At 38.4% G+C, this 22,976-nt stretch overlaps 1 protein-coding gene and 1 long non-coding RNA gene across 3 annotated transcripts in view; one reads left to right on the top strand and one right to left on the bottom strand.

Moving 5' to 3' along the window:
• LOC149034807 (uncharacterized) overlaps positions 1-11,393 on the bottom strand; it is a 47,464-nt gene extending 36,071 nt beyond the window's left edge. For both annotated transcript variants that reach the window (XR_016183115.1, XR_016183116.1), the window contains exon 1: positions 11,084-11,393. This is a non-coding gene — a long non-coding RNA (uncharacterized LOC149034807). The remainder of the gene's footprint in view (positions 1-11,083) is intronic.
• On the top strand, positions 402-21,733 carry LOC113686784 (uncharacterized). Its single transcript, XM_027204456.2, has 11 exons — positions 402-788; positions 993-1,226; positions 10,178-10,309; positions 11,420-11,568; positions 12,557-12,946; positions 13,818-13,859; positions 14,973-15,366; positions 16,424-16,623; positions 17,145-17,394; positions 17,568-17,767; positions 18,710-21,733. The coding sequence occupies exons 1-11, from the start codon at positions 713-715 to the stop codon at positions 21,251-21,253; spliced, it is 4,611 nt and encodes a 1,536-aa protein (XP_027060257.2). The 5' UTR covers positions 402-712; the 3' UTR covers positions 21,254-21,733.
• Positions 21,734-22,976: the final 1,243 nt, after the last annotated feature.

Below are 22,976 nucleotides of genomic sequence, written 5' to 3'. Positions count from 1 at the left end.
ATGGTAATTTCAACTGAAAACATAAGTTATTAAGTGAAAAAACACGACCATCCTCCCTATTCTTAGGTTCAAAACATGAAGACATAAAGCCAGCGGGCAAAAGTGTCTGTTGAGCAACAGCCGCAAAGAGATCTAGTTAAAACTGTCTACAACGGCAGGAGACCTATTAGTAGTTTATAAATAGCGTCACTTGTTTCAAGGAAAGTTACGAGAGTCTTTTGTTTCTGCTGTATACTCCCTGATAGCGTCTTACACAAGACTACCGCAGCTAAATGTCCATGTAGAAGGCAGGTGTTCGATCGGCGAAGCCTGATTGACAACCGGACTAAGTTTCTCGAGCCTGATTGGCTTACCAAGGCAATTACTGCCAAATTTGATTTTATTTCAGCCAGGCGCCTTATCAAACAGTATTTTTGCTCGTAACATTCAAGCAGATACGATGCCAGAGATTCTCTGGAGTGAAAAGCTACCCGTGGCGCTAAATTGGACTAGCCATCGCAGAAGAGGCAGCGAATTGGTCGATGTTTGTTTATAGGGTCAACTTCTCCCGCCTACCGAACAGTATTTACACGAGGCATAAATATAATGTATCTTAAATCCACTCAAAATATGCCAGCTCTACAGGAATTACTGAGTTTCTCGACGGAGGCTTACTCTTAACGACGAACATCCTGTAAGAATCAGCTTCGAACGAATCCCACGTAGAGAGAGCATGCCGATTCGCCGCGGACGTTTTGCCCCACAGAACACTTTTCTAGAGACGATCGCACAGAAATTCGACCGAGGCAGTGAGTGACTAAATAATGTACAATTCTGTTATTGTTTAGCAGTACGCTATATTGTCATTCAGCCAAAAGCCAGCGTTGCAACTACAATTTAACGACAACTTAGAAATGCATTAAATTTAGTCCGGTCGCATCAGTTTTATAACTGGTGCTTATTGCCTGACCGATTATTAGTAATAACACTTGGTATTTCCTGCGTGTCCTTAGATAGTAACTTTGTCCTCGGTGGTGCGCAAGAAAAGAACAACTACCCTATAGTGTATTGCAGTGATGGCTTCTGTGAACTCACGGGCTTTTCGCGAAGCGAACTCATGAGGCGAAGTTGTGGTTGTAATTTTTTATACGGCTTGGAGACAAACCAGGACGACATAACGAGCATACAAAAAGCCTTTAAGGCGCAAGTGGAACTGAAGAAGGAGATTATGTTCTACAAAAAGAACGGTGAGCGTATTTTTCTTACTTTTATTATCGGTTCATAATAATCTTACGTCAACTATTCTGGCAGCATTCGACGTAACACTGAGGCGTTGTTAGACTAAGGCACTTAGTTTAATGAAAAAAGAATCGCGCGGTAATATTTGTGGACAATGCTCGGCGACACTATTTTACTCACTGACGAGTTAAACTTTCACTTTCTTTCATTTATCTTCTTGGACGGGCTCACGCAGAAAACGTATTTTTCTTCTGACTCTTTCTATCGGAAGTTGCAATTAAGTCTGGGCATTCAATGGCTATAATACCTTCAAACAACAAAAAACAACTTAGAAAAAATTTACATAAGGAGTTATAAGCACATTATTCGAATTGACGATTTCATCGCCAGAAACTCTAGCTGGCGAGATAAAGCTTAATCTGTTACAGGCATGTTTGAAGGCAAATCTCTCTGTCGTCCTCCGAGGACCGTTCAGTTCCATAAAACGCACGAAATATGTGGTCAAACGACAAACACAGTTCTAAAATTCTTCCTTCAACTGAGCACCAAACACAAGGTCATTAACATAAAAAATAAACCTAACCTTCTGTTTTGAATTTCGCTGACCAGAGGAATATTCTTAGTAAAATTAAACATATGCAACAAAGGATCATCCCCAATTCACCGTAAATTCATAAATTTCCTATAAAAGATTATAATTCTTGGCAAGAAAAAAACCTTTACCAAGTAACTATAATGATTGTCCAAGAAAAATCTGAAAATGATGTAATATATCGGTTTACAATTTACATGTATGGAAATGTTCCTGTGTTCATTTTTATTTCACTTCTTTACAGATTCCCAATTATCGATTAGCAAAAACCCACAGAAAGGTCATAAATTTCAGATCATTTCCTCTGTCGAACAATACACTTTAGCGAAACTATGATGAACATATTCAAAGCATTTTTGAGAACGGCTGTAACACAATGGCGTTTAATACGTCAAGGGAAATAATTCGCATTTCTTGTAACTCTACCGAAATCAAAACACCTTTACCACTGACTCAATTGTGATAACAATTTCGTTCAACACATACTCCTTACTTCGGTCGAAAATTAAAGCACTAAAAAAAATAACTCAATTTTCTGAGATGACGCGTCAACGAACAGCTAAAAGCCTCGAGTTTTATTTCGGCAGAAAAAAACATTAATTCAAGTGAAATCCAAAACATGATTTGTCAACTCAAGGTCAGAGGCAGACTTTGCAAAACAATTGCACAGCAGTCTCTGAGTATCAGCCTAACAGCGCAGCACATTTTCCCGCAACACGTTGATTTGTTCAAACGGAATACAAAACCCTTGAGATCGAGCTGAAGCGAACTCAATTCAGCGCTCACGGAAAAGTCACTAACAGATATCAGCCAGATTTCATTTTTGTACGGGCACGCCAAAATTTCTTTATCTTTTCACCATGTGTTCTTCTAAAAAAAGTGACAATTTTCAACACGGATAACGATTCTGCACTGATCTTAGAAGCGCGACCCATAACGTATCATATCATAACATGTCCAAAGACATGACGGGCTGTTTGGTTTCTGAAGTCCTGTGTCAATATCGCACGAACAAAAGGGATCTGATGGTTATTCACCACTTCAACCAACAACCTTTGGTTAGAAATCGACGGATGATGTTAGACTCTAACGTAACTCCCCGCGAAGACGTCGAGATAACCCGTTGTAACGAAATACGAGATTTATTTCCGAGGCAATACCAGCAAGTTTGACGTAAAGAGATACAAGCCACCACTTAAACGGAGAGTTTTCTTTTTAATTTTCAATCGATCAATGACGATAGATGTTACTCACGAGCGGGAAATAAGTTCTTCGTCAGATATCGTAAAGTGAAACCGTCAAGGGGGCGATACAATGCTTATTTCCAGGACGATGTCGAACATCTGAGAGAAAACAACGAGTAAAGGTGCGAACAAAGTTCAGGCTTCGCAAACAAGTAAATTGAACCAAATTTGTGTGCGTTTCTTCCTAATGAAGAACGAATATATTTTGGACAACATTACGCAGGTCGAGAAAAAAATTCAGACTGGCTCATCTACAACGAAAATGTTTGTAAAACGTTTAGTGCGTTGATGTCTAAAAGAAAACTGTTTTTTTTTTGTTTCTTTTTCCATATAATTTTTTCCATAACAATCTGTTCGTGCATGTTACGCTTTTCGTTGCCAACACGAGCCGTGCAAGTAAATGTGGATTTGACATTAAGTCCATTCGTTCAAATCAGTAATGATTCCCTCTGACTACTTTTGTATTTTAGGGGAATTTGTTTTCTAATTGTTTATCAAGGGTTGGTCTTTGGTTCGGCCTGGTTAGTTACACTAAGGAACCGACAACGCATTTATTGCTTTATGAATACCGAGAGCACTCCATGTAAAAAAAAAAAAAACCTCAGGAATAATCAGATATCCAATACATTACTCAAAAGGAAATATTGAACGGATACCAGAACCAAAAAAATTTGACAATAAACTGAATTGTACGAATTGTACACGCTAAGTTTTAAATAAAAAGTATCTTGAGTTTAATTTTCCTTGACGAAAGTCGCTGGTAAATCCATTTTGTTTCGTTGCATTATGTAGACTGATTGTTACATTGTAGTATCTAAGTTTGCTAATCAAACGGGAAATACATCACTTATGGTGAAGATTTAATTGTATCTGCCGACCGCGAACGAGAGATCCATGAGTGATGTAGATGTAAAAAAGGTCGCTTGTTAGCAAGGAAACCTAAAGCAAACAACGAAATGATTTTGCTGCGTTTAGTCAACAGATCTAGCAAAGAAACGCCCTCCACAAGCTTAGGTTTTACAACAGGCATATCAAAAATGACACTTCGTCATTAACAAGAAACGCCAGCGATCGCAAAAATAGTCTCGACGTCACTAAACCTATTCGGTTCTTTTTAATTCTTCCTGAAAAAATTTTAATTAATTTGAATTGTTTTCCCTACAGCCTTTATGCTTATTTCAATAACACGATAGAGCTGGCGTTTAAGTGCGAATTGCAATAAAAAAGGGACAGCCACTTTACCTAAAATATACACACACTTCCGCGAAAAATAAAGAGGAGGCAAATCTTTTGAAAACTGCGAATGGGCTGTACGAGAAACTTATTTCGGAGACTCATTTCATACTGACAGTTTGTGCAAATATCTGAACAAAGCGCGGTTTCCCAAACGCAATTGTTGGCTTGTAAGGTATTTCAACATCCGTCTGTAAAAAAAGAATTTACAGGTTTTCTTGAATTTATTTTCATGTCACGAATATTCTCAACGTAAAAAAAAAAAAAAAAGCCTTCTTGATTTTTTTGGCCGAAAAGCGCAATATTTCAGCGAAAATTATCACTTTGTGAATAGGAAATCGCTACGCTTAGTATGAGTCTTATACAAACAATTGAAGAGCTGAAATAAATCTGACTCCTTTGTGTTCTCCCTACCGGTGTAATTACTGCTATGATTCCTTTTCAACGAACGACATCATATAAGCCGCTTACATTATATTGCGACTACTTAAAACTCTCTGTTAAAAGCCGTTAATAATGAAAAATAGCTGTATCATTATACAACGTGCTTTGCACTCAGTCGTCAGCCACAACACAACAACGCAGAGCTCTGTTTTATCATTCGTATTATTATTATTATTTCTGTAATGGTAATTTATTCGAGTATTCCGTCTCGCCTTTTTCATTAGTGCGCGGAAGCAATTCGTTCTAGTATCGGAAACGCGTCGGCTAAAAGCGAGTACATTCTCCAATTTGCACCAGACGACAGTTGTCGCGCTTTGCGGTGAGAACATTTCAAACTGTATTTGCAAAAAATACGTGCGGTGGTTATATTTTTCTTTTGGTGTTAATACCCGTGTTTGTCCAGACTCAAGTAATTTACAGCGCCATGCAAAGAGAAGGAAAGATTTCTGTTGTGATAATGAAAATGAAATGGGTATAGCTTCTTACGACCCTGTGGGGGAAGCAATTATAAGTAAGCGATTACTCTGGCATTTTCCCAGAGATAAGTCTTTTTACAATTCACTGAAGAGTAAACTTTCGTAAACGAAGCCGAAGTAAGGGGATTTTCATGATTAAAAGTGAACATTTTCCAATTCGTCCTCTATTCGAGTGATAGCTCCAGCGAAAGAAAGGTAGAAGACCGTGTATATGAAAGACCCCAAAATCAAATTATTCTTCTGATTCAAAGCGGATGTATGAAAACAATTCTTTTAGCAGAAATTTCCTTTTTCCTTTTTCCTTTTTTCCTACAGAGGAGAAAGATATCATCTACATTTTGAATTTTTGGACTTTTCACGAATCAGGAAGGTATGAAACTTGTGACTTTATCCTGGAACTGAGCGTAACACCGCCTACAAGACTAAAAAAAAAATTGAAAAACTTTGTTATGTGCGGTGAGCGGAAGAAACTGTTGTAAAAGAAGCCGACGTAAAGGGATTTTTACGTTTCAAAGTGAATATTTTCCAATTTCTCCTCTATTTACAGTGATAACTCGAAAGATAAAAGACCGTTTCTACGAAAGACCCCAAAATCAAATCATTCTTCTGATTCAGAGCGAAATTTAGTAGAAATTTCCTTTTTGCTTCCTTACAAATGATGGCTTCCAAAACACGAATATGAAATAAAAGGAAAAACCAATTTGAACGATGACAAAGCAAATATTCCATATCTTTTACGAATCGAAAGTATTTAGCATATTCTTTTCGCAAAATTAGAGGTAGCTTTTGTTTCCAAGCTTCATCCTAATGATAGCTAGCAAGCACAACAAAACATGAGGTGCCAATTCCTTTTAGCAGCTCCGTCCGTAGTAACAGAATGATACCGAAATTAGTTAAAACTAATCTGGCTGACAATCGCAATACTTCTAAACCAAGGCATGAGCCTATAAATAAGTATCATTTGACAGATTTCTATTTGTTTTTAATTCAGAAAAACCGTAGAGTACATCACAAATTTATAAACCGTTAGGGGGATAGTAACTAAGAGGAAAAGCAAAGCAAATCGGAACAAATAAAAACAGAGAACATCTCCAGAAAAAGCGATGTTCCAGATAAGAAGTTGAATTAAGTAGTTACTTTTTAAAATATCAGAATTTTCAGCACTTTCTCTCCGCTCTCGTAATTTAAAACTTGTCCCTGGCATTTTGTAAACAAATTCACAATGCATTAAAACAAAAAGGAAGAAATCAAAATAGCCTTAGGGAACAAATGTCGGAGCCATTTTTGGGCAGCTTGCATATGTATAACGTTAAAGATTCATAAAGCCTGAACGTTTTTTTCCCGTTGTTTCTCTGTAACATCCCACTCATTTATGTCGCCGGTAAGTTATTTGCAAGATAACGTCAAAAGATATTTAAATTAACTTTTGTGATAAAGTACTGGTTGCTTGGCACATTCAGTGTAAACTGACGACAACTACTCTCTTTAATTGTCAGTTCTGATGCGACGATACGCAGCAACGTGGGAGCTTTAAAGGAAATTTGAATTTCTACATTCTTCTTATAACAGCCGTCACATCTTAACGCTATATTCTCTTCTTCTTTTACTTCACGGCCTTTTTCAGTGAGATTGCGTAATAAACTCAAAACAGAACCTCTCATTACTGCATCAGTGAATAAGAACGAAATGGTTTTCTTCTAATTCATACAACAGTAATTTAAAATCAGTATGGCACAGTGCCTAAAACAATGCGATCGTTATCGACCTGTTCACATGCCCATGAGTATATTTTGATTGCTAGAAGATATCGTAATTATTAACGGTCAAGAACAAAAATCTCTCAAAAGCAAAAGTAATAGATGGTTAGTCGGCGGGGGGGTTTAGCTGACATTAAAAACCAGACAATCAATCGACTTATTTTGAAAGAATGACCTACCAATTAATTATTCTTAAGCTACTGGAAATAATTTTTATTGCCAGAAGAAGAATGGAAAAAGAAACATTTATTGGTCAAAGCAAGCGGCGAGGTGCAGTAATTTCTTGCAATTAAATAATGCTAAAAATGGGTATGATGAAAACCATCACCCAAAATTTCATTCGCGCGCCTGTTAAGAAAATGTACAACGATAATCGACAACTGTACATTCAAATTTTTGATTGCAAAGAGAAAGCTTTTTCGCAATTTTTTTTTAATTTAACGTTGTTCAAACCTAAAGGCACATACAGATATCTCCAACCCTGAACACGAAAGGTATTTTTCCCCTTATTTTTCTCTCACAAAAAAGAGGCTGGCTTTCAATTCTTAATTCTACTATGTCCTTTTCCAAAGATAAACATCTTTCACAGTATACTAAATCGCCTGCAGCCTCTTAATTCTTTTTAATTCCAAATTTTTAGTCATCGATTGCACTAAACCTAATCGACCTCAGACGCTGAAAATTGTTTCTTAATTTTCCTATGGCAGCCACAACTTTACAATACAACAAAAGGTTTTTTCCAATTTGTTCAAAACGTCAGATTGAAGTAAACACTAATTTGAACGCTTGCATGACTTCTGCCGACGACCACATTAACTTTCCTTTGATTGAGAAAATAGTTGGGGGTAATACTGAAGTTAGATGCGTTTAATGGAGCTAGCTCAAACAAGAGAAAATCAATCAACGACAGCACGTGGCTTAAATTAAAATTCTAAGAATGGAACCTGTTAACCGGTCAAGATTGACGACGTTTGTAGCAAGGGTCACAACAATAGACGCTATCGATTTGCATGTGAAGGCGGAGGGGAGGTTGGGAACCGTTAACTTACAAGTGCTGGTCAGATCTCATGTAAACTGCCTTTCACTGTCGTTTGCGAAGTCCCCTAATTCATTATCAACACGGAAAGCTTTGAGACCGTCTAAGAGAATTCGTTTAAAAATCAAAGCTTCTCAGGCTGACGATAATTTCCTTTTATTATTCCCATGATCTACATGAACGATTCAGTTGTACGACTGTAAGGAGAAATTAGTTGCTGTTTCTTTAAGGGTTTAAAGGGTTAGACAGTCTCTTTTTAAAATATAAGCTGTCTTATTCCTTCTTGAGCTATTTTAATGTACAAAGCTTAATACGTAATTCACGAACTAAACCATTTTCATTTAAGACACGCACGTTACATATACAGCTGCAGTTCATCTCGTGTTTCCAATTAACAACCCCCACTGAAAATTTCTGCGCCTACGAAGAGACAAATGAATTAACCAAGTACTTTACAATAAGCTCCTATGTCTTTAAAACACGAAGATCTGACAAGCCCTTCAAGTATTCAATTCGCAGCACGCCATCACAGTGTAATAACGTAATTACACGACTCCACGCTTATCTGGACCGCCTCAGCAGTAAATAACAATGGCGCCATTGGATGACTAAAATTTTTCCCGAAAAGAATATTTTCCGGTATTTTAGGTTAGGGTAATAACCAATCAAGGAGCATTATTCATGTTCAACACCATGAAAAGCCACTTTATCCAAAAGTTTATTGCAACGTCGCCAATGAGTCTGATTAGGGAGGGAATAACTCAATACTCCTAATTACGCCAAAAAAATTCGGCGTCTTAAAATCCCAAAACACAATTAAAAGAGGGAAGTAACAGCGTCAAAGATATTGGTAGTTCTCCGTTTTATTTACCACTTAGCTTGGGTCCGACTTAAAAACACTATTAGTTGTTTACAAAACTCATTAAAATTACACTGAACAAAAACAACTTTTGAATGAACTGTAGATCACATAGCGCAAATTAGGAAAAACGTGACAGTTAACCACTTTGGAAGGGATAGCTTTTAAGGAATAAGTTGCTTGAAAATTCTTTGGTCCTCTTAACGTCTCGTGTCATCGTCTAATTGAAAAATTTTATGATATTTAACCCCCTTTAAAAAAAATTTAAATTTTAAGTCACACCTGCAATAATTTGTTTAATATTTAAAAAGCCAAATGAAACCAAAAGGAATTTAGGCAAACCTACAAGGCAATAAATTCACTCATAAAATAAATAGACAAAAAGGAAAGAGCTTGAAACTGACAGAAAAGCTAAAAAAATGAAATTAGGCTTTTACTATGAAAAGAGACAGAAGGCAATGGTTATTGAGAGCATCACCAAAATGTTCAAACTGTTTGGGAACTCACAGGTGAAAGTGGAATTTCAAAAATGAACAAGGTGTTTTACAATTAGAATATTAGCTCAATTCAAAATAAAAAAAAAGGCAGTGAGATGTTAAATTGCATTGAAAACTACCAATTGAGATTTAAATCAAAATCAATTTAAATGAAAATTAAAGAAACACCAGGTCTAGTTTAAACATGATCTCAGATTTAAACATTCAAAACAAAGAAATGTTTTCATAAAAAATATTGTTTTCTATTCTATACTCACATAAACTTCAGAAAATTTTTGATCCCAAAAATATGCAGGATGTTTAATACACACAGTACTATTTAAACCTTTCACTCTGAAGGTCAAATTAATAATTCTCCTTACTGTCTGACATATGTTCCAATAATGCTAGTTTGGATAATTTGGTATTTGATCAACTAATAATCCCCTAATTTACAATTTTTCTCTAATCTCGTCACTTGTCAGGTTAATATTGCATAAATATTGTAAGGGGAAATTCTATTTCAGTGACTCATGGGTGTTGAAGGGTTAAATAACTGATTCACAGGGTGTGCATGACATGCAGTTTGTTATTCAGTTATGTTAAGGAAAAAGAAGGAAGTTTGAAATAAATTCTTTATTATGGCCACCAAAGAAAGGATTCTTCTTCAGATAACATCAACACACTCGCTTTTCTGATTTCTGTTTTGTTACTGCTTGGAAATTTAAGATTTGGAATTCACTGTAACTTGTCTTTTTTGTAGTTTTTCAATCTTGTATGTAAAACATCTTGTAAAACATTTTGTAAAACATTTTGTATTAATTCCTTGAATTATCTTATAGGATCCCCATTTTGGTGCTTATTAGACATTGTTCCAATCAAGAATGAGAAAGGCAATGTGGTTCTTTTTCTTGCTTCACATAAAGACATAACTAAGAGGAAGATTAGCGGAGAAATCCCTGAGCAGGATGTGGGTATGAAAGTTGAACCAGAGCAAGAGCCTCTTCAAATGAACCTGGTCCCTCTCCACTTTGTAAAAATGTTTATCTTTTCATATCACAGCTACTGAGATCTTGGGAAGGGGGTTGAGAGGGTGGGGAACAACAGGATATAAATTTCCCAGGAAAAACACCCAAGCATTATTAATAGAAGAAATACAAAAGATCACCCTTACCTCATCCAAATTCAAATTTTCCATGGTAACAATAACTTAAATGAAATGTAAGAGTGATGGATCAATATCAGCATCTGGGCAACTGCCCACCTACCCCTCCCCTAACTCAACAACAGTCAATTGACAACAACTTAAGGTTAATGTTGGGTTAGGGGAGGGGTAGGTGGCCAGTTGCCCAGATACTGATATTGATCCAGAGTGATAATAAGGATGAAAATTTATAGCCTAAAAGAAGGGTAAAGGTTTCTTCTCTAACCTCTCCACTCCGTTTACTGGGATTATCGAAGAGGCCCTTGATACCTGGTTATACTATATAAGAATGTACGTAAGAAAAAGGTTGGTAGGACCTGGTATTCAAAGTGAAAGCCATTTACGTAGGCAAAATTACTTATATAAGTACGGAAAAAGAATGATTCATAAATTATCTGCAGTAATTCTCATCCTTATTTGACACTGGAAAAATATATACTCAACCACTTGCCAAATAACTGTTTTGGTTGGTCACGGTGGATATTATTAATGCACTTATACCTCTAAGCTACGCTACAAAAAATACCGCAGAGATGACACTTACCTATTCACCAGGATCATGATCTCTAGAATCTTTCATAATACGTCCAGTCCAAATAAAGGTCTATATTTTCCGCCACGCTTGTCCGCCATGATGGTTTTGGGGAAACTCCGCTGATCTTTCATTATCCCGGAAGTTTGCATTCGGACTGGACTTAAATTGAATTGGACTGGATTTGGACTGGATTGGAAAATTACTGACTTCTTACAATAACATCCAATTAAACACAATGGCTTCTCAAAGTTTGACAGAAACTAAATTATTCGCTGGGATGCTAGGACCTAATGAAGTATCACTGATTTTTTGTTTTGTCTGTGTGTTTTTTGTTTGCTTCTTTAGCTTCCGTTTCGGGTGGCACTGAAAAGTTGAGTAGGTCTCGTTCCAGGAAATTCAGCAGAGATGTTCTTCTTCACTTGTCGAGACAATATGCGCAGAGTACTGGTCCTGCGAACAAAGCGAATCCACGAAGACCTATTAAGAGAGCGCGAGTGAGTAAAGAATAATCCCCGCTAGTAAAACAATTCCAGGGTTCCAGCTTGGTTAAACATTTGTAAATTCGAGATGAACTTACAAAGATAAACGCAACTAAATATAAGTTTAAAGAAAATAGAGGAAAAGAAAAGTTTTGCGGTAAAACCACAAAGGAAAGGAACAACTAAGTGTCGGCTGGGAAACGAGAGAAATCATTGCACTGACAAAAATGTGACAAACCGAAAAGCCTGACAAAATGTGATCGATTCGTGATGCGGAAAACGTAGTGAAAATTTAATTGACCCACGGATTGGAAGAAGAAGGGAGGAATGAAAGGGTTAAAAGAAACACTTGCTTTTCTGTGGTCCCCCTTCTAATATTCTATTAGTGACAACTGATCCCCCCTCCACTCCCCTGAAAACCATGAGATCTCCGACTCTACCCCTGCCGCGGGCAATAGACAATGGCCGATCCCTGATACAGCAAAGAAAGTGATGGGAATAAAAAGACAACAGAAATATTCACCAAACGCACGAGAAAAAAAAGCTGACAAAACGTTGTAAGGGGATGGGTGAAAAATAACAAAGTATATATTCGATTGAGTTCGTTACAGCAAAAAAAATTAAATTCTTAAGTGTCTGAGCAACTGCACACTCACCTACCCCTTCTCAGACCCAACTATCATCTAGGTTACTAACATTGATCGATCTATTTGAAGAAAACAGTCTATACATACTATGCTATGCATCATACTATACTATGCATCATACTATGCTATGCATCATACTATGCTATGCATCATGCTACACTATGCATCATACTACACTATGCATCATACTACACTATGCATCATACTGTACTATGCATCATACTGTACTATGCATCATACTATACCATGCATCATACTATACTATGCATCATACTAAACTATGCATCTATGCATACGTTCTCTTTGTATAGATGCATTAACGTTTTGCTTTGTTATTTTTCTTTCTTTCTTTTCAGTCGTTTTCGTTTAATTCCGAGCGACTACCTCAATACAAGCGAGAGACAGACAAGAAATCAAAGTTTCTTTTTCTACACTATAGTAACACCAAAGGATTCTGGGATTGGTGGATACTCATCTTGACAACCTATATTGCAATTATGGTCCCTTATAACGTCGCTTACAGGAGAAACGATCGGAAAAGGGACCTAATTATATTTGATATGGTTATAGAGTTATTTTTTATTATGGACATCGTGGTTCACTTTCGTACTTCCTTCGTGGACCCAAGTGGACGGATTATATATGACCAGAAAAAAATAGCGATTCATTACCTTAAAGGATGGTTTGTTTTGGACTTTCTGGCAGCATTGCCATTCGAGGCTTTATATTTTGTCAATCAAACTTGGGTAAGTAAAGCATTTATGTCGTTTGATAACGATCGATATCAAGTGCAGTGGAGGTAATTCCTACCATGCTCAGATACCAACAATCAAGGTTACAACCAATAGTATAACGCGTATATGATATTACAGAAAGCAACAAAAAGAGTTCAGGACTCAGGCATCGAAACTGATAGAGTTTGGGATTTATTCACAATAAACCCTCTTGTAAACAGAAATTATTTGAACTAGAGGGTTTCTAATTTTGTCGTCTTTCCTAGCCAACCGTTGTTGCGGTCTCGCACGCAACGCGCTATTGAAGCGCAATTTTCTATTGAAGTAATAACTTATTATTAACCTCTCCCCGAAAAAAAAAGGAAAGTGCTTCCAGTTTAAGTAGCTGTTGATGGAGGAGAGATCACGTTGCGTGAACGATACAGCGCGCGCGTGATGATAGCAAACAACAGCTACAGGTATCACATTAAGTGCTTTTAAACAGAGTCCACTGAGGTGCGGCTTTCAGCAAAGGTCGAACAATGCCATATACTAACCATGCAAAACTAACTTTAACCGCTGTTCCGTGTAAATGCAACTTGCTTACAACTTGGCTTGAAATAGTTATTTCTAACTTAACTTTCCAGATCTAGAATCATGCTAACAAAGCTTTAAAATCATTACAATTGCATTTAACTAACTTATAATACTAGAAACATAACAACGGAAATTGTAATCGGTCTCTCTTCATCTTTAATGAATAAAGTTTTATTTTAAATTCCAAGAAATTATGCTACCGGTCATCATCGCCATTATCCACTAATGGTCCGCTCTAATGAATTAGTACGTCGTATCATTTGGCTGTTTCTTTCCTTATATGCTTTTCTCTCTTTTCGTTATCTAGGCACATTCAACATTTGATAGAAAAGGCTCTTCATTCAATGAGGTACCTCGTAGATACATTTAGACTATGTACATTTCATCTCGAGTCTGAAAGTCTCACTTAAATTTCTGTTTTCGCGTCACATTAAGGCACCTTTATTGACCTTATTTTATTATGTATATCTAAATATGCGTGTAAACCTTCGTTACTTTTTTTCTCTTATTCTGATATTTTTTCTACTTTTTCTGACTAAACGCAGATTTTGATTACTTTTTATTGTAACTTAATAATACTCTTTTGGCTGACTCGTTCCCAGTCGTCACCAAAATGCGCGCGGCAATGAAGAGGGGTAGATAGGGGTGACGGGAAAAAAAGAAGGAAAATCACTTTCTCCTCTACCCATTATACATTGCTGCCCCATCATGCCCGTGTTGGTCGCCTCCCCTTTGAAAAACAACTTGAGACATATCATTTCACCTTCCTCATCTTTGACTTTAAAACAAGCTTTAAAATTTGAATGACTCAAATATCAATCGATAAGGATCTTACATCAAATAATTCGTGTCAATGTCCTTATGTAAGCAACTACGCACCTATCCCTCCCCTAACCCAACAAAATTGGCGAGACCTTCCGGTATTTATCCACACATGTGCGTGAGCACTTGGTCAGTGATAGGACCTCTCTCATTTTCAAACATTTACACAATTCTTCACAATGTCACGCTCTATGTTCTGATGAGTGTTTTAGTATCTTAGATCACGCTTCCACAACTTTCCAACTTAAAATCAAAGAAGTTATCCATATTCAATGGGAGAAACCCACACTTACTCATCGACCATATCATGTTAATTTACAACTTTCCCTGTAATTGCATACATTATTCTGCTACTGTTGTTTGTTTTGTCCAATCAGCATTTTGTTATACACTTTGCACTCGATTCTGTTATTTTTTAAAAATCAGAACTTGAGATGACCGAAGAACTGTCGAAACACACGTTTAAAAAGTGTCGTTTATTTTCTTAAATTCGTTACAATAAAATGCAATTTTAAATGTAACGAAATTAACTGGTAAGCGAAAAGGTTTAAAATTTAGTCCATCAGGGTGAAACATTTCTCAACATGGATGAAGTCAGTTGCTTTCTGTAAACTAACAGACACTTTTTCTTAATCAACAGGGTTTTCTTATTCAACTTCTTAAATGCGGGCGCCTTCTCCGACTCTTTCGCGTGGTTCGTAAGCTTCACCGCTACACTGAATACAGTGCTATACTATTGACTCTTCTAATGATAGCATTTGCGATGATGGCTCATTGGCTTGCCTGTATCTGGTATGTGATTGGTCTATCTGAAGTCTTAGAAAATTCAACAGTTAGTTGGCTGTATGCGCTTGGCGAGACAATCAACAAACCGTACGTGAACTTTACGGCAGAGACTGGACCCGACGAAGGGTCCGCTTACATCACCGCTTTGTATTTTACGCTGACCAGTATGACAACGGTAGGATTTGGTAACGTGGCAGCAAACACGAATGGCGAAAAAGTGTTTGCTGTTGTTACAATGCTGATTGGAGGTTCGTTTTAATATTTTTAATATTGTTCTACTTCATAAGAGTTTTGTAATTGCGGCAACCGAGTATAGCCATGAAAACGAGGCAAGCTTGGGGAATGATAAGCACTGGAAAGAAGGAATACGGATCCCAGTCCCCTCCTTAGTTTTCTTTACTCATCCACCTTTCCCTCGTCCTTACTAACCAAGACCCGGGAATTTGTAGAATACAAGCAGTCCTTCCATTTCGGCGAAGTCCGTCGCACGATTAAAAAAAAATGATGTTAGCGCGCCGTGGAAAGCTCTCGAGGAGCTCCTGGAGTGGCGTCGATGCGCCGCGGGAGCCCATGAGGGCGGCTGGAGCTCCTGCAGCGCATCAAAGCCACTCCAAGAGCTCCTCGCGGCGTGCTAACATCAATTTTTTTCACTGATTCTTTTTTAACTCGCGCGACTGCTCGTAGCCTTGGGAATATGCGACTGCCGTAAGCACTCGCTGCCTGCAAAATAGGAAATGGTTAATTCACTATCTATTAGTGTAGGTAACCATGATCAAACTATTTGAAGCATTTTGGGATGAAAACGTACCGCACGAGAAGGTCTACCTTTTTTCAAAGGCTAAAATATCGCACAAGTTTTTAAGGCGAACGAAGTTTATTACCTTTGAAAAAGTTAGACCGCTTGTAAGTAACACGCAGTTGATTTTCAATTTTTTGCATTCAATTTGTAATTTTCTGCACTGTTTGTAATGCATTGATATGCTCAAAGCCAATAGGCAAGCTGAAATGTTGCGTGCATGTTATTACTAACAACACGAGAAGCCGATGTTGCTTTCCCGTCAGAAAACTGCATTCAAGTTCTAAAAGCGAACGATTTATCGTTTGAACAAATTGGATGGGGTTTAAAATAGAATAAAATCAATTAACTTAAAACTAGTGAACTTAGAGACCTCGCATAAGACATAACGACAATACATCTCTTTAAATTGCGTTGAGAATGATTGTCCCTCTGCACAGCGTAGAGCTATAAACCTTCAGCTGTAATTACTCATAAATAAACACTGACTTCTTTAAATCTCTTTACAGCATTGATGCATGCCGCTATATTTGGAAATGTAGCCGCTATCATTCAAAAGTTATACGCTAACCGAGTTCGCTACCATTCCCGCGCGAACGAAATCAAACAGTTTATCAGAGTACACAGAATTGATCAAGATTTAGCTAATAGGCTTGAAGATTATTTCCACACTACATGGTCTCTTTCTGGAGGTGTCGATACCAGCGAGGTATGTAAAGAATGTTCAAAAACCTAGAGCAGTCATAGTGTCACGTCATAATTTTATTCTCATGATTGAATAAAATGTTTTTGTACTTGAAATTCAGATTGCGGAAACCGTACAAATGCGTAGCAAAGCCAATTTTATGAACGTTGCTTCTAAAAACTATGCAACTAATCCACTATCGCGGTGATGATTACAAGGATTTTAAAGTCGCTTGCATGTCTTATATCTTCATACGATTAAGAGCATAGCTCACAATTTGTAGCCTGTTTTAGAAAAATAATAAGTAAAACGAAGCACAATGTGAGTCCAAACCTCTCGTTTTTCGCTCGGATTTTGCACCGTTTTACTGCTGGACGTCTGGAATACGCCAACCATTTCAGACTCTAAAGGACCTGAAGTGTTACTTTTTTGTCTGATGCCCCTGCTTTCGTGCTTGTATATCTTTTAGCTGGGTTTGAAATCAATATCTATTTTTGATGAAAAAACAAAGTTAACCTTGTGAGTTTTCTGCTGATTCTTCTCAGATTCTCACCACGTTTCCGGAGGAACTCCAGTCAGACGTGTGCATGCATTTGTACAAAGGCCTATTGGAGCTCAGCCCCTTTAACCTGGCCCCACGCGGCTGTCTTAAAATGCTCTCGCCCCAGGTCCGCACGGTTTATATTGGGCCAGGCGAGGTGCTTTTGGCTCAAAATGATGTCATTAACTCCATTTATTACATCGCTAATGGGTCAATGGAGGTGTTACAAGGGGAATCTGTGGCAGCCATTCTTGGTAGGTGTTACAATGCTTTGTAAGTGCTGCTAGCAAATATACGAAAACGTTAAATTTCGATTAGCAAATGGTTAAGAACTTTGTTAGCCAAAGGCATACCAAAAAAAAAAAAAATAAGCAAAACCAACTCTGCACAGCTATAATCCTCTAACCAATGTGTCTTCGTCATTTAGGAAAAGGAGATCTTTTTGGCGAAGACATTTCACGGAGAACTCCCGCAAAGAGAGCTAATGGTGATGTCAGGGCCCTGACTTATTGTGACGTGTACTTCATCACACGTGATCGCTTGCAGAATGTTTTGCATTTTTATCAAGACTTTGCTTTTAAGTTCTCCGAGAATCTTGAGCTCACGTACGACCTGGGAGCAAGTGAGGTAATGGTTGAATAAAATGTGTCGTTCTAAAACCAAAGTGAGTTGAATGCACGCGGTTTTGTTTGCTTGATTTTAAAATAAGTTTTGATTGGCTCCTTGTAACTGTATCACTCGTTCTGATTGGATGCTGTGACGGCTTTGGTTTTGGTTTTAGAACAATTTTCTATTAAGCGTCAAAAGTAATCCGGGATTGCTTTGGTTTTGCTTTACCTTGCTCTGTGATTGGTCCAGAAAATTCGCACCACTCTCTCAACGAATCAGATGCAAATCTAACACCAATTGCCTGCGTTTTCCCGCCCTTTTAGCAGCTTGCTTGTTATTAACTCGAGTTCTCTAGTTCTCACTAGCTTTTCAGAATATTTTCCTCTCTTCTGATTGGCCGTTGTAACTATTATGGTATTGATTTTACGACACTCAATCTAAGAGCAATCTAAATGAGGTGTGAAGCGGTTTGAGCGTTAGAAATATTGTACTTATAATGCAAAATGTCCCTGACCTTTTTCTCGAAAATGATTCTTAAGAACCCATCAATCTTTGTTGCCGGGGCCTCGGAGGATTTTTTGAGGAGGATAACGTGGTTCTCCGGGGTAACGGAGTGGAGATCAGAAAAAGGATTGGTAATAAGGGAATCATATTATGAAAAATGCAGAGACTTATGAAGGAAGCAGGTAAATATTATTGTGAGACAACCAAACCCTCCGTGCGCCCCTCTCCCCTATCCCCCACAGAAGAGAGATAATAACCGTTCATTTATTTTTCGGAGACTTGATAGCACCGGCTAATCCAAACGAATTGTTGCACGCCATGCTGAAAGTTCTTGCGGTTCGTTTTTCAACACTGTTGTACAAGTTTTAAGTCAATTTTTGAGTGCGACACAGATATTTCTGATTTTTGATCCCCATCGATCTAACAATGATGCAATTTCTTGTTTTTTGTGTACAGCGCGATATTTGGCGAAGGGGAGGCCTGGACTCGATTTCAGAAGACGAAGAAGAAGACGATGAAGAAACGGAGACTAACGCACTTGATGGCGTGTTTAATCATGTGAACCACTCCAATCATTCAAAAAATTCCTATAGCAACGCAACTCGGTTCAACAGAAGGCCTGGAAACACGTTGAATCTGTATAGAAAACCAAATCACTTAAAGCTTTCAGAATCATGGACTGGACTAATGAAAAACAACTCGTCGGAATTGAGAAACCGATCGAATCACGTCGATAAACGACCGTTATGTGTCTCATCTCCTGAAGACGAAACATCAAGACCTCAATCTCCGCGATCCCTTGTGCGTCAGCTCGCTGTGGAAGTGAATGCTGGCTCAATAAATAATAATGCATTGGACTTTTCTCCTGAAGAGAAATCTTCGAGTGAACCGTTTACCGATCGAAGTCTTGAGCGGGATCAAGAGAATTTCTCATTAAAAAATGAAGCAAATTCACCGAATGGTGAAAAGGATGGAGGCCAGTGTCTCGAAATGAAGAAAGTGGAGACAAAAAGTTCGGCGAGTTTAATGGGAGAAATTGATGAAGAAGAAGAAAATGATGAACGTGACAAACTTCTTTTACGACACTCGTTCTCTGAAGATGAATCCATCGACGCAAATTCACAGGCGAGTGATTCCCCTGTGTTGTCAAAAAGATTCAGCCAAGACTTTTCCACGCATCTTTCATTGGGCTGCGAGGGGATCGATGCTTCCTCACTGTTCGCAAACGGAGATCAAAAAGCTGCTGAAAAGGACGAAGACACTAGTAATTATTATCCGAAAAGAATAACCGAAGAGGACGACAACGATTGCTATCCAAGAAGAATAACTATGGCAGAAGACAATCCGTGCAGGTTAAATGACAGTATTGGTGACATTAGGAAGAGTTTATATGATGATGTTTTCGACAGTTCTAGTGATCTCCACAATACAGACACTCCGATAGGTTTATTTGACAATGGTATTGGAGACACTGTGGGAGGCTCATACGATGATGTTGATGGTAACTGTTTCTCTGATTTGGATACCTCGTCTAGTATAACCAGACTTCCTCGCTATATTTCGTCACCAACTTTCAGCAACCGACACAGGAATTCTGGTCAAAGTACGGTTACTTCACCTGTGGAGAGTGTGCGCGGAAGTTGTAGAAGTGGCCTCTCTGAGCTCCCATTCAGAGGGAGCTTCACGGATGGTCCTAACAGTCCATATGGAGAACCAAGGGGATTTTCATTCTCTCCTTACTGTGAAGGCGCTCGAGCGAGCCGTCAAAATTCTGCTGAAAGTTCAAGGAATTCTATCCAGTCGCGTGGATTTGAAACACAAAATAGTCCGCGAAATAAACTAATGAGTGTTGTTTCTGGTTTTAGGGCACCAAGTCCCTATGGCGGAAGCCTTAAAGACGGACAAACAGCTTCTCGCCCAAAGCACGGTCGAAATGGGGGCTTAAGGCGCACTTTAACTGAATTTTATTCGCCAACCAATTCCAACAGTTCTCTTAATGAGAAACCAGCACCACCAGGGAGGAGGAGGAAAGTTTCCGGGGCTATTAAACCCCCTGCGATATTTGCACCGCTTGTTACAAACGTAAGCAGCCCTTATAAGGACTTTGTACCACCTGTGCGGGAGTCTGCGATCACGTGTGATTGTGAGGCCCTGCATGCGCATGACATGACATGTGAGAATCGGCAATTGAGCCCAGACAGTGAAAAAGATGGCTGTGAAGAAAGGAAAAGTGACCATTTTGACACAGATAATTCTGAAGATAGAGGAAAGGACTTCTTCGGAGACGCTGGAAATCTGATCGCCGAGAAACAACTCAGACGCCTTAGTGGCAGAGATAACTATCGTCTTTTGAGGGAAAATTTGCCCATGTCTAGATCAACATTATCCTCTCAAGCATCGATGACCAAAAGAGAACTCGAAAGCGATCCTTCCCAAAAAATTGATGACTCATCAATTGAATGCAATTCCGTTAAAGAGATTGATGACGATTTCGAACGAAGGTTCTCGATCTCGTCCTATTCAAACACTAATCACCGACCCAGTCTCTCTGGGGCTTATTCTACCGAGTGCATCGAAAAGGAAGAGATCCCGGAGAGCGATGAGCAGGGGCAACTATTTCGGCCTATGCGATCCAGCTTCTCAGAACCGCACTTAAGTCTAAGAACTCCTGTGTTAGAAGGAATTGCAGAGCACAGATTTTCCGAAGAGGAGCTACAGATAGATCAAAACAGCATGGAGACCCAGGATACACATACAAGAAACCTAGAGGAAATTTTTAAAGACGTTTGCAGCACCAAAGAAGCCATAGAAAAATTGGAGTTGATTTTGAGCTCATCTGAAACAGATACTCAAACAGATCTCGCGGACACGAAACAGACAGTTAAAAAACTAGATAAACAGGTTTTGAATCTAAATAAAGAGGTGGAATCTCTTAGCAGCGACGTAAAGATGATTTTGAAACTCCTAAAAAGCATGAAGAATGGCGAAGTTGTTGCTTAATGCGATACAAATTGAAAATAAAAGTATAAAACCATAGTGTTCGTGAAAGCTTCACGAAAGCACAAACATGTGTACATAAAGAGATGTAATTTTGTAAAAAGTCAACCGACAGAGAACATTGCAATATACCTCTACTCGTTCCACTTTAACCAGACGTTCTTAATGCCATTCAGGTGACGTCATACTCTAAACTAAGCTTCTCCTTAGTCATGAGCGCATGACGTCAATTTCACCACATTGGTGTACCTGAACAATACACGTCGGCCATATTGGTGTACAAAATCTTTTCCGTGGAAGTTCAATACTCAATTATGCCGTCGGTCTCGCTGACGCGGGAAGAACTTACAAAATGATCCAAATTTTATAGATATGTATATTTTTCCATAAACTCGTAAATAGCATTCAACAATGATATTTTTATGTGTACATGCGAGGAATGTATTGAAAAAGTCTGGTTGGAATAAAATGAGTAATGAATTAGTACCATTATAACAGCTGTTATTAGTTGCGAGGAGGGAAATGTGAAATATTTTTTTCTGGCTTGCGTGACCCTGCATCTCCATCTTGGAAAAAAAAAATACTAACCTCTCCTAAGAGTATATCAAGTTCAGTATTCTCTTACCTTTCCCTTTTACACGCTCCCTCTTCTTCGCATAGGACTTTGAACAGTTGGGATGTGAATGGAGACCTAATTTCGTACCCATATTCTATCGTGCAGCTGTAACTGAAATATAGGATCGCCTCGACGTGAACGTTCTGGGTACGAGACTGGGGCAGACCTCAGCAAAACTTACTCCTCTCTCAGCCCCTCCCCCCGCCTTCCTTTTCGTTCATATTTTGCATACCCTGACAAAGTTATGATGTATAAGTTTTCCAGCATGGGAACTTTCCTTTATAAGAAAATTTTTTTAGGCCGAGCTCTCTATTTAAGGTTTTTCCTTTGCTGAAAGATCGGACAGGCAGCATACCTGTTCCAGTGAGAAAAATCCTCTTTAGGAAAGAGTAATTGAGAAGGTAAGCATCTCCTTAAAACAATGCAACCACTCTGACCAGCGCCTCAGGGGTTTGTTAGGGAAGGTAGGCTGTTTGGGTCTATTGGGGATGGGATAATCTCATACGCAGATCCAATCGGTAACTGTGACTCAAATAGCCGTGAAAGTCTAGGTACGAGAATATGGATGGGAGCTATTCAGAGAAAAAAGCTCGATAGAACGCTTATGTTGCTTCTAAAGGAACGTTGGCGGAACCTCTAAGAGAAATTTTGTTTGCTAAAGATTAATGATATATTTTCCAGTCCTGGTACCATAACGTCAGTATTCATATAAAGAAACGAAAACGAGTTGGAATCACCTGACTGCCCACGCGAGCATCATGTGATGACGGTATGTTGCGTAACTAATGTGATAGAAATAAATATCAATAGTATCACGTAGTTTCGTCCTCACGGACGATTTTAAATTACTAGTGGATTCGTAACCAAATTCAGACGATTCGCACCCAGTTTGATTCGGTTCGTACCCAACCTGCCGGTCGATTCATACACGACCTAACATTCAGTGACGATCAAACCCTTAGGAGATCTCACAAAATACCTCACGCTTGAGTGCGTAAGCATATCGCGGCGATGGTTGCCTACAACAAGTTAATAAAGAGTCACGCGTGTAAGATAAACGTTAAACTCTGCCGTAGATACAAGTGACCTTCTTAACAACAGCAAAATCAG

The sequence above is a fragment of the Pocillopora damicornis genome, chromosome 14, assembly GCF_964200805.1.
Source record: "Pocillopora damicornis chromosome 14, jaPocDami1.2, whole genome shotgun sequence".
Taxonomy (NCBI): domain Eukaryota; kingdom Metazoa; phylum Cnidaria; class Anthozoa; order Scleractinia; family Pocilloporidae; genus Pocillopora; species Pocillopora damicornis.
This window is presented reverse-complemented; position numbering and strand designations above follow the sequence as displayed.